The sequence below is a fragment of the Homalodisca vitripennis genome, chromosome 3 (genome assembly GCF_021130785.1).
Source record: "Homalodisca vitripennis isolate AUS2020 chromosome 3, UT_GWSS_2.1, whole genome shotgun sequence".
NCBI lineage: Eukaryota > Metazoa > Arthropoda > Insecta > Hemiptera > Cicadellidae > Homalodisca > Homalodisca vitripennis.
The window spans coordinates 172,361,676-172,374,259 of NC_060209.1; the positions used below are offsets into that span (position 1 = coordinate 172,361,676).

Here is a 12,584-nt window from a genome sequence, read left to right on the forward strand (position 1 = left end):
CGAGCAACGATGTTAAGGCAAAAATAACGAGTTTCAAGTTTTTAAATGTTTACTAGCTGATACCCGCCCCTTCGTACGGAATTTTTTTAGAATAACTGGTACCTCATAGACATCTCCTTCATGTCTTTAAAAAAAATGGCATACTACTGATGAAATAAATTATGGTAATTGGAAAATATTCCAATTTTAATTAAAATGCGACATTCCATGATTTTTTTAACTGATGTTCTAAAGTAATTAAAAATCACGATCCCTCCTTTCCTAAAGTACTGTAAGTAATAAAAGATTTATGATCCACATTTGAAAATAGGGTTACTCATAAAAGGAGCAACAAATATGTGGGAATACTTTACATGTAATAGTTGATATCACTTAATATGAAAGTCCCAATATGAATTCTATTATTCATTCTCGTAATATTACACTAATTATCATCGATACCGTTAGAAAAAGTAATATAATCGAGGGTATAACCGTTTACCAGAGGGATATATCTGCTAGAAGTAAGATGGACAGAAGTCGAAAAACATTCTTTACATTAACTAGTTAGGAAGAAACCTTACTACCAATGCCTCATCCATAAGTTTTTTATCACAGTGTTAAGTTCATAAACTAATAATGTATCTTCAAGTTGTAGCCTCATGTGAAATGTATTTGATGTTTCTATATTATATTCCTTTAATCATGAAAAATAGTTAGGCATGATTCTATAGAGGATATTTTACACGTAAGCAATAGTAATACTTATGGGCGTAACCTTGAGATATTTTTGTGAGTACCATTCTACGGATTTTTGTGTAGTGTTAAGTCTATGTAGCTGTTCCATTGTGCAGATGATTCACGGTAAGCCTAATAGTGCATAAGATAAAAAATTATAATCTAGTTTCTTACTGCAGATGGTTACGAGTAATTATTTAAGGGCAGGTACTGAAAAATTATTTCTGTAATAAATGACAAGTCAAAAACTGTAATTTTCATACTTCATCTGTTTCATTCTATAAAACCTAATTTTGAAATGTAATTAAAATTAAATATGAAACAAAAATGCCGCAGAGAAAAATTCTATACTGTGTGACAGTGAACTATTTTGCCTAAAATACGAGCCTAAATTGTTTACAAAATTATTTGTTGTAATTGTTTTTTAAATTTGAGTTAGTTAAACTAAAAAAAGAAGATTCCATTTCCGTGAAGCTATTAAATGAAATAAATACTTTAATTATGGATTCATATACAAATAACATAGTTTTAATTATATGTAGAAACATGTTTCATTGAGTTTTCACGATTGGGTTAAGCTTGAACTGTTAATGCTCAGTGAATACCCTTAACTAGACTATGAGTAGACTAGATCTTTCATTGGTATGGACGCCCAGTACTCAATACCTGTACAATAAAAATGACACAGCAAAGATACTAGACTAATTGTGTATAAAAACCATAATTACATTTTACCTTCCGTAATATTCGAAAAATCGACTCAGAATCGACGAGAATTTTATGTTTTTTTTAAAGATATATTTAGAAGTGCGTTAATTAAATTTACAAACATATTAACTGAAAGAATAAACTGAAATAGAATAAATGAAAGATATGATTTAATTTATTATTTTAATAGGTGATATATAGAACAAATTAAGAAAGCAAAGTCATGAGTGAAAATTATTACACAAATATGACAATGCGTATGAGAGGGAGGAGTGCTAAGGTCTATTAGCCTTGTTAGTCGGAGCATTATTATGTAATATTAAGTCTATGGTAATTTTTAAGAGAAAGTAGCCATATTTGATTATTATATTATTTAATCGTTCACCGGAAATTGCAAAACAATCGTAGATAGTAGCTTATAAGTGGCAGCGTCACAAAAATCCAGATAACAACTATTATATTTATGATTGAATTGAATATGTAAAAGATAAATATCCTTTTTGCTGGTTGAATGCTAGGGGGTGCTAATTCAGTGACTGAGCCTTGTCCATGCGCTGAATAAGCACCCCCTTGGAACAGGGGGGTGTTAATTCAGGGCCTCGACCATGTTCATCATGCGCTGATTTAGCACCCCCTTGTAGTCGGGGGGTGCTAATTCCGTGCCTGGTCCCTGTCCGTGCGCTGAATTAGCACCCCCCTGCCGTGACGTCAGAGCCCGAGGGGGTGCTTATTCCAGGGGGTGCTAAAGCAGCGTCCCCGTTCGGTAGCTCCGGCATTTAGCAGTGAACCGTCCCTGGCGTAGGTTAAATGCAATTTATTCTGCACATTCAATATATTATAATGAAAACTGGCAGAAGAAACCGTATGGAATTGTTGTTATTACTTGTTTAGTGTAGTGTTTAAAAAGTGTAAAAGTAGTGTGTTAAAGTAAAAGTAAAAGTTAGTGTGTTAAAGTAGTGTTAAAAAGTGTTTACCTACAAGTAAGTTTATCTTACAGTTACTTCAAATGAATGTAAAGTATGAATGTAAGAATGTATAAAGTGGCTACAATATGTATGCGAGGATTAACCTAAATATGCTCTACGATTTTCCAGGTGTGCTGATTTAATAGATTAGATTTTTTTAACACAACCTAGATAGATTGGTTTTTGTCAGCACTTGGCCTGTAAAATCGATGTGTCTCCGGAAATAGGCGCGGCCTAAAAATGAGGCTTGTATTTTAGTATAGTAGACCATGTAGTGAATGTGTACAGAAAGTTTTATCAAAATTGGCTCCTACGTTTTTGAGATATGGCTGTCCATAGATTGGATTTTGTCAGCACTTGGCCTATAAAGTTATTGTGGCTCCGGAAATAGGCGCGGCCTAAGAATGAGGCTTGTATTTCAGTATACTAAACCATGTAGTGAATGTGTACAGAAAGTTTTATCAAAATTGGCTCGTACGTTTTTGAGATATGGCTGTCCATAGATTGGTTTTTGTCAGCACTTGGCCTATAAAGTTATTGTGGCTCCGGAAATAGGCGTGGCCTAAGAATGAGGCTTGTATTTTAGTATACTAGACCATGTAGTGAATGTGTACAGAAAGTTTAATCAAAATTGGCTCGTACGTTTTTGAGATATGGCTGTCCATAGATTGGTTTTTGTCAGCACTTGGCCTATAAAGTTATTGTGGCTCCGGAAATAGGCGTGGCCTAAGAATGAGGCTTGTATTTCAGTATACTAAACCATGTAGTGAATGTGTACAGAAAGTTTTATCAAAATTGGCTCGTACGTTTTTGAGATATGGCTGTCCATAGATTGGTTTTTGTCAGCACTTGGCCTATAAAGTTATTGTGGCTCCGGAAATAGGCGTGGCCTAAGAATGAGGCTTGTATTTTAGTATACTAGACCATGTAGTGAATGTGTACAGAAAGTTTAATCAAAATTGGCTCGTACGTTTTTGAGATATGGCTGTCCATAGATTGGTTTTTGTCAGCACTTGGCCTATAAAGTTATTGTGGCTCCGGAAATAGGCGTGGCCTAAAAATGAGGCTTGTATTTTAGTATAGTAGACCATGTAGTGAATGTGTACAGAAAGTTTTATCAAAATTGGCTCGTACGTTTTTGAGATATGGCTGTCCATAGATTGGTTTTTGTCAGCACTAGGCTTGTAAAATCGATGTGGCTCCGGAAATAGGCGTGGCCTATTAATGAGGCTTGTATTTTAGTATACTAGACCATGTAGTGAATGTGTACAGAAAGTTTAATAAAAATTGGCTCCTACGTTTTTGAGATATGGCTGTCCATAGATTGGTTTTTGTCAGCACTTGGCCTATAAAGTTATTGTGGCTCCGGAAATAGGCGCGGCCTAAGAATGAGGCTTGTATTTCGGTATACTAAACCATGTAGTGAATGTGTACAGAAAGTTTTATCAAAATTGGCTCGTACGTTTTTGAGATATGGCTGTCCATAGATTGGTTTTTGTCAGCACTAGGCCTGTAAAACCGATGTGGCTCCGGAAATAGGCGTGGCCTAAGAATGAGGCTTGTATTTTAGTATACTAGACCATGTAGTGAATGTGTACAGAAAGTTTAATCAAAATTGGCTCGTACGTTTTTGAGATATGGCTGTCCATAGATTGGTTTTTGTCAGCACTTGGCCTATAAAGTTATTGTGGCTCCGGAAATAGGCGTGGCCTAAGAATGAGGCTTGTATTTTAGTATACTAGACCATGTAGTGAATGTGTACAGAAAGTTTAATCAAAATTGGCTCGTACGTTTTTGAGATATGGCTGTCCATAGATTGGTTTTTGTCAGCACTAGGCCTGTAAAATCGATGTGGCTCCGGAAATAGGCGTGGCCTAAGAATGAGGCTTGTATTTTAGTATACTAGACCATGTAGTGAATGTGTACAGAAAGTTTAATCAAAATTGGCTCGTACGTTTTTAAGGTATGGGCCCTTTTATAGGGTTTCTCAAAACTTGCCTTTTAATTGAGTATAGTCTTGAAAATTGCTGCTATAAAAGGGGATTATTATCATAAATGTACTGTTTGTTCATTTAAAATCTTTATTTGTAGTATTTATCATCACGTTATTAATTAAATATATATTTTGTATGGTTTGAGTTGATGAACTAGGTTAGGATTCATTTAGGAACTAGTTCCCGGTACTCGTTCTTTTTATGGATGGAATCTATGGCCAGTTTCACGTCGGTTAGAATGGTAAACATACAAAAAGCCAGTCTAAATGGCTTGTGATGCTTCTTGGTCTGAGTCCCTGAGAAAAGCTCATCCCATCGCAAGGCAGATTAGGTTGGCCTATGGCAGTGTTCGTAATAAACTATAAAGCTGATTAAATCAGTTCATAGCAGTAAAAATGTTCACAGCAATGATGTAGTAAGATCAAAATTGTATAGTATGCAATTATCATGGTTCATACAGTGGCATCAATATTAGGTCAAAATATACTCACTAAATTACCTATTGATTCATCATTTTAAGCTGCTATCCATTAATGCATGTAAATACAGAAAACATGGGATTAGGGACCTCAACTTTATGTAAAATATTCAAAGTAGAAAAAATTAACTTAAAAAGTATTGATTTATATAAAACTTAAAGAATCTTTCACTTCTAAAATATAAATACAGCTTACCATGATTGATTAAGAGGAAATACACGTATTTTTCGTAACACTGTTCACAAATCTCTATTGATAGGTTAGGTAGGTATGGAACTAATTCAGCCGACTCACTCACCATAAATCGCCATAAGGCATATAAAACTTTAAACTCACAAGTCACATAGAACGCAACTTTATAGTCTATAAAAAGGGAGAGGGAAAAGAGAGGAGAAATTATTGGGTATAACGTATCGATAAAAAAGCATAGAAGAATAAAATATAAGATTTATTTTTTATATGATTTTCAAAATTATTATTTTTAAATTTATTCTATGAACAATTATAAGATACACATGTTCTGTGTGATTTTTTAGGAGAATCGTGTTTTTAAAATTTTTTTCGTTTGACTATAGGAAGAGGGTTTTAGAAATTTTAGTCACAAATATCTCCTAAAATTAATATGGCATCTCTTGCCGTATTCGGTATTCCCGTAAGCCTGTATTGCCTTAGTATTAAACGTCGAATACAGGTGGTAATTTGATTTCAATGAGTATACTGTAATTTAAACACGCAAGTGGTTTCCAAGTACGTGAATTATTTATTGTTGACAAAAATAGCCAATGGTTAAGATATTGAAATGAGCCAGTAGGGATAACTTCTGGTTGGTTTATACCTTCAAGCTGAACATACCACAGGGCACTGCAAAAATAGATGTGTCACTTAAATCTGGACAGCCTTATGGATGTCCAGGAGCAACACATCACTAACCGCATGTCGAGATTCTAGGGTTCAGGGGTAATTCGATAGGTCTAGTCTATTGCGGGAGATGATTGTTGGAGTTGGTAAGGTTTGTTCACTAAGTATCAGAGGTTCTTGCTAGCCTCAACAAGGTTGTGCCAACCCCTACCTGGTTTGACTAGATAGGCTTGTTCAGAGCTGGCCTCCACTTGTTCCATGTGGACATAACTTTGAGATTAGTGCCCTAATTTTTCCTCGTGGATCTCGATAGGAAGCTGCCCCTACTCCCTAACCGTACCCATCCTAAAAACATGTTACTTCGGAAGCAGCGATAAGGTTCTTTTAAGACTAAGTGCAAGGTATAAGCTTCTTGTCCTAAGAGAACAAAAAATATGGAAAATTTTAATTTAAATATTATAATCATTCAATAGTTGTTCTTCCCGTATTCGGACAATAAATCCTCGCATATTAAAACAACAATAACGGTGAAAAATACGAATAGGTACTGAATATAAGCAATACGCCGTTGAGAATAAAGTTCATAAACATTAGTGGTTTTCACTACAAGATACAAATGGGGCAAAATTAATGTACAAATATAACATTCAGGGTTCAGTACTACTCTTCAATGCTAGTAATGTGCTATGCGTGTGTCATGTACATCTTAATGGTTTCGTAAACAAGCAGACAACATCTTTTTCTTATGTATGAAAGTCCTGACAGTGTTGAAGAGGGGCCACAGCATAAAAGCTGTTACAAATGGTTGAATTTGGTGCACAATATCAGGAAGAGGCATAATTGTTCCATACTTTGTTGAACACAAATATACAATAATGGAAATCTCTGACTGTTAACCAGGACAGATATAGGATTTTTCTTGGTTGTTAAGACCTCAGGATAGTCGTGCCTGAAACCTGCCTTTTCGTTCGCAATGGTTCCATTATGATTATGTATGTAATCAGTTACACTGCTTTAGACAACGTTGCTTTCCACCCAAAAAACATTTGACCCTCTCATCTACCGGAGAAAAAACTTTCTTTAGTCAGGAAAGGCCGTTTCCAACAATCCCTGAATTGGGTAGCGCCGCCAGAAAACGTATGGCATGGTTTCGTAGACGAGAGTACTCCCAAGACGAAGCCAGGGAGAAATGATGAGGGTTAGTCAGCGTTGCTTGCACTGGCAGTCGATTGTGCCACAGCATACAAACTTGAGGAATGGATCAGCTACAAGTTTGGGAAAATTCAGACTGAGATAAAACACCAGGGGAACACTGAGGGCTCCAAAAAGGTGGGGGATACCTCAGGAAAATCTGAGACCGACTCCAAAGAAAAGAAAGAATACCATTGAAGAGTTGGAAGAGGAAAAGACCTAAAAAAACGATAAGAGGAGTCTGCAAATACCTTCACAGAGATATCTACTCCTAAATACAATGTGGTGCAAAAAGAAAAACCAACTTCCTCCCTTTTCCGTGAAGAAGAGGCCCACTCTAAAAGGACCATCGGTTTCGGCCAGGGAGAGAAAAGGGACACCATCCTCAAATACTCCAGAAGATGGACAGGGATGAACTCCCAGGGGGAGGTGGTAATAAGGTGCAAGTATGTGCCTTATTCAGATAAACATACACCACGCCAAGGGCGCAACCGACATCTTGAGTAGGAGGTTTATCACAACAGACCTGGATATCGCTCTAATCAAGGAACCTTGGATCAACAGAGGTTACATCAGAGGACTAATGCCTTAGACAGGTAATCTTGTATATGATCGATCAATTGAAAACCCAAGAGCGTGTGTTACTTTTAAATCGTATAACTGCTTTTCCTATTACAGATCTAACTAACAAAGACCTGGTGGCAGTGACAGTGAACGAAACCTCACACAATGGGATAAAGAGGCAATTATTACCTCAGCATACTTCCCAAACCCTTCAATACACTGCCCACCAGTGGAAATACAAAGGCTACTGCAGCATTGCGGAGAAAGAGGTGTAGTGCTTATCCTCGGCTGTGACTGCAATGCGCACCACACCTACTGGGGTAGCATCAATATTAACCCAAGAGGTGAGAAGCTTCTGCAATTTTTTATTTGGTAACGATCTTGTTCTAGATCTTGTTGGTGGTCTAGTCTCACTTTTATAACTAGAGTACGACAAGACGTTCTGGTTAACCTTGTCTAAACTACTCAAAAACATTAACATAGTAAGATGGCACATTTTACAGGAGGCCTCACTTTCGGATCACTGCACCATTAGACTCCACATCGAAGCGAGAGTTGAAGTGAATGTGATCCACAGAGTTCCAAAATCTACCAACTAGAGGGGATACTGAGTGTCCCTAGCAGAAGAGCTGGAGGAAATAGAACCCAATCAGAAAAATGAATTTTAACTAGAAAGGTCGACTTAATTGGTATAGCAAGCCATAATAAAGGCCTATGAGAAATACTGCCCCCTCAGATAAAACTGGTTAAAGAAATACGTGCCTTCATGGATTAGGAGGTTAGAAACACTCAGAATCAAAACCCGAATACTACTAATATGAGCAAAAAGGACAGATGACTGGATCCCACACCAATATGGCCTAAATGGATATAAGAAAAAAATTAGGAAAAATAAAAGAAGGGCCCAGAGAAATTTTTTTAAAAACATAAACAGCCTACCAGAGGCTTCCAGGCTTCATAAAACTCTTCAGATTGAGCACTCTAACCCATTAGGGTCCTTAGTAAAAGCCAATGGAGGCCTTGCGGGGAACTAGAAGGATACTACAACTGTTGTTGGAGACACACTTTTCAGGTGGTCTTTTGTCTCGAAATGATTTTTATTCTCTAGCAGAGAATCTGGACCAGAATCTCTAGGGAGAGATCTGGTCAGGAGGTTGCTAAATCCACGTAACAGTCAACAAGAATCTTTACATCTGAAAGGACTAAATTAGCAATAAGATCCTTTAAATCTCCTGGAGTGGATGGAATTTTCTTGGCTCTTCTCCGAGAAAGGTTGGATATCCTAATAAATATTCTGACTATTCTGTTTAGAAGCAATTATGCCTCAGGATTTATTCCAAAGAACTGAAGGAAGGCACTTCTTGTGTTTGTGAGAAAAAAAGACATGGATCCGTCTTAGATCCTTTAACTGAGTAGGGCCTCAGGATGAAGACGGAAATGTCAACAGTTTCACGATACCAGAAACACATACCAAAATATTTAATTTACGATCTTTATCTGTCTAACTAGTTAATGAGTATGAATGGCATATGGCATGCATTACAATGACTGCACCTGAATACATATTTGGCTGTATCAGACCAGTCAGGAGTAAAGGTTACTCTTACAAGAAAATTTTTACAAAATTTAGATTACATTATGGATTAGGAATATATATATATATATATATATATATATATATATATATATATATATATATATATATATATATATATATATATATATATATATATATCAAATCTATTGTTAACATATCCCAGAGCTTTTGATAAGTTAATAATAATGTGGTATAACCCACAATGGTAATGGTTTCTGTACATCTTCAGTTGTTCCACTCACTTCTTTTTACCCTCTCTTCCTTTTTCTGTTTTTTTCATATTTTTATAGGGTGTTTTACTTCTACTTGTCCTGTTTTTCCTAGATTTAACTGTATTGTAAAATAATACAACATTATTTTATTTGACATTGTGAAACAGGGGTAACCATTAATATAATTGGAGTTTTATGATTACAAATGTTGCCAAAGCAATGGTTTTCATGGAGTTTAACAAATTTAATTCTAAAACAAATCTACCAAATCATAAAAAATAGCATTGATTTTTTAGTTGTGTCTGAAATGTGAGAAAGTAATAGATTTTAAATTAAATAACCTACTTTTTCAGACCTTTTCATTACATTTTGGGGAGTAACAATAAGATAATCAAATTCTTTCCAAAACTAATGTATCAGATTTCATTCTTTGAATGGCTGGAATTAAAAAGTTCTTTATCAAAGCTTACTCACATTACACTAAAACAAAAATCGTGAATTACTTTTTTACCTCCTTATTTGTATTGTCTAATTTAAAGTTTAATGAAATTGTCTTATTAATTTTTATGGTTTTTATTGCTAGATTCCTCTTTGGAAAAAAGAGTGAGTTATCACAGAATTTTCAATGTCAAAACAAGATGATTTTTGATTATCCATTATCAAAGGTATGTAACTTAACTTCTTATTTCAAAAATTTCAATTTGTTATTGTTTTTATTCTATGTTTGGTTTTCTTATATTGGGTATTATGTACACAAATTGTACAAGCATTGTAGGAAAATGTATTGAAAGTGATAATGTGGTTATATTAGATACAGCAAATAAACTAAAATTATGATTATATATGATTGGCAGTCATATATATATATATATATATATATATATATATATATATATATATATATATCACTTGACATCAACTAACTACAATTAAATATTTCTCAGCTTATTACATTACTTAATTCAATGACTACCTACCGCAAGTAACATGCATCATGTATTATGAGTATGATAAGAATACTATTAAACACAGTTTCATTGAAGCTAAATTTATTAATTGTTTGTTAAGCCTTGATTTGTTAAACGAATAGTGAGTAGTCGCTTAAAAATGCTTCCTTAATATCAGTAGCGTAGCCAGAAATTTCGTTCGGGGGGGGTCCGAAACCGGGGGATCCGGGGGACAGTAGCGTAGCCAGAAATTTCGTTCGGGGGGGTCCGAAACCGGGGGATCCGGGGACGTTTTGTGTGTTATTTGCCCAATGAATTCACTGGTAAAAGGTAAATACCAAAAATATGGAGCTTTAGTAACTACGCCTTATAGAAAGTGGAAAGAAGTAATAGACAAAATTAAACTCTCACAGCAACTCTAGTACCACAACTTTTCTTGTATAGCTACAGAAACTTTACGAAGTTCGATTCTGGCCGAGTAGAGAAGGCACCAAAGTAATGTTGGATTCACTGGATAAGAAATAAAAAGATCAAAACAGAGCTTCACTCAAGCGTATAATTGACTCAATATATTCTGTGGAGAAATGAAATACTCCTTCGGGGACATTGGGCCACTGATGACGGCCGAAAACCCTTTAGAAAAGAAGGGCGATTTTCGAGCGTTGCTCGGGTACAGATCAAACTAACGGTCGGAAAATGCACCGGAAAAACTCTACTGATTAGAAGTTCGGCCACTTTGGATTTCACTGATTGGGGTATTTATGAATGAGTTATAATGACGATTTTTTGTATCATTACACTGTAGACTAGTATATAATTATCGGAAAAAAATCACTTTCGGTCGGAAATATAAAATACATCTGAAGAACTTCAACTACTTCGGACTTCGGTTATTGAGGTAAACGTGGTATTTTTTTATTGAGTTAGGACGACGATTTTTTGTTATGATTAAACTGTATTCGACTACCTATATAATTATCGAGAAAAAAATCACTTCCGGTCGGTAAATACCAAAGAAAAGCTCTCTACTGATTCGTTTTGACGATTTTGGATTTCACTGGTTGACGGTAAAAGTAGTACTTATAATTATGTTAGGACATTGAATTTAGAGATTAATTCAATGCCGACTAATAAATATATAATTATCGAGAAAAAAAAAACAAAAATAATCACTTCGATCGGAATATACTAAGGAAAATGAAATAATACCTCAGTCAGTGAAATCCAAAGTAGTCGGAACTTCTTATCAGTAGAGTTTTTCCGGTGTATTATCTGACCGGAAGCGATTTTTTCAATTTTTATTTGATAATTATATAGATATTAGTCGGCGTTCAATTGATACCTAAAATCAATGTTCTAACATAATTCTAAGTACCACTTTTATCTCAACGACTCAACCAGTGAAACCCAAAATCGTCAAAATCTGAATTTAGTAGAGATTTTCCTCGGTATATTCCGACCGGAGGTAAGTAATAATACTTTTTATTGTGTCAACAATAATAAAATTGCATACAATCGTCAAATTTAAATTATTTAGAAATATGTATATCTATTTTTTAAATTGCCCCCATTCATACCCGTTCATACACAGTCCACACTCATTCCTAAGACTGATACATACTTACAGCCATACGTTTTAAAAATCTTCTAAATTTTTACCACCAGAAATAGAGGGATGATCGAATTACTTTAAATTTCATCCCAGCGGCCCATCTTAAACTCTACCACTGAATAAAACACCCTCGACACCAAAAAGTGTCTCAATCAAGCTTTAAATTTTTGTTGGTTCATTCAAATTTTTGATTTCACCAGGGAGCTTGTTGATCAGCTTAACATCAACCTCGGATGGCAAACGTTTGAATGCGGCTGTTCTGTGTGGATGTAACCGAAGGTTGTCCCTGCCTCTTGTCCCGTATTGATGGACGTCCCTGCACCGGACCCAACTCGCACTTAAATCGGCAGTACAGGGCGACATCGAGGATGTAGAGACAGGACAAAGTTAGCAATCCAAGCTCCCTAAAGGCATCTCTGCATGAATTTCGGGATTTCAATTTTGAAATGATGCGGACAGCTTTCTTTTGACTTCTAAATACTCGCTCAAATTTGTATTTAGAACAGCTGCCCCATAGCCTCAACTCGTACATTAGATGGGGGGTGTACAAGGCCGAAGTAGGCCATTTTTAGTACATCCCGGGAGCAAAATTTTGAAAGGTTCCGTAGAGCATAAAATAATGCCTGAAGAAAACCGTTGAGCAGGTACTTTCAATGTGATTGTCTCAAGTCAGACTTCGATTAAGGTACATTCCGAGGAACTTGGTGGAATCAGTTTCCTCTATGAGGACATCGTCCGCC

At 35.6% G+C, this 12,584-nt stretch overlaps 1 protein-coding gene across 1 annotated transcript in view; it reads right to left on the reverse strand.

Moving 5' to 3' along the window:
* The window catches only part of LOC124358472 (proteasome subunit alpha type-1-like), a 28,533-nt gene extending 23,315 nt beyond the window's left edge, over positions 1-5,218 (reverse strand). The window contains 1 exon segment of the mRNA XM_046810766.1: positions 5,059-5,218. Coding sequence (XP_046666722.1) covers positions 5,059-5,061 — 3 coding nt within the window. The 5' untranslated portion in view covers positions 5,062-5,218.
* Between the last annotated feature and the right edge of the window lie 7,366 nt (positions 5,219-12,584).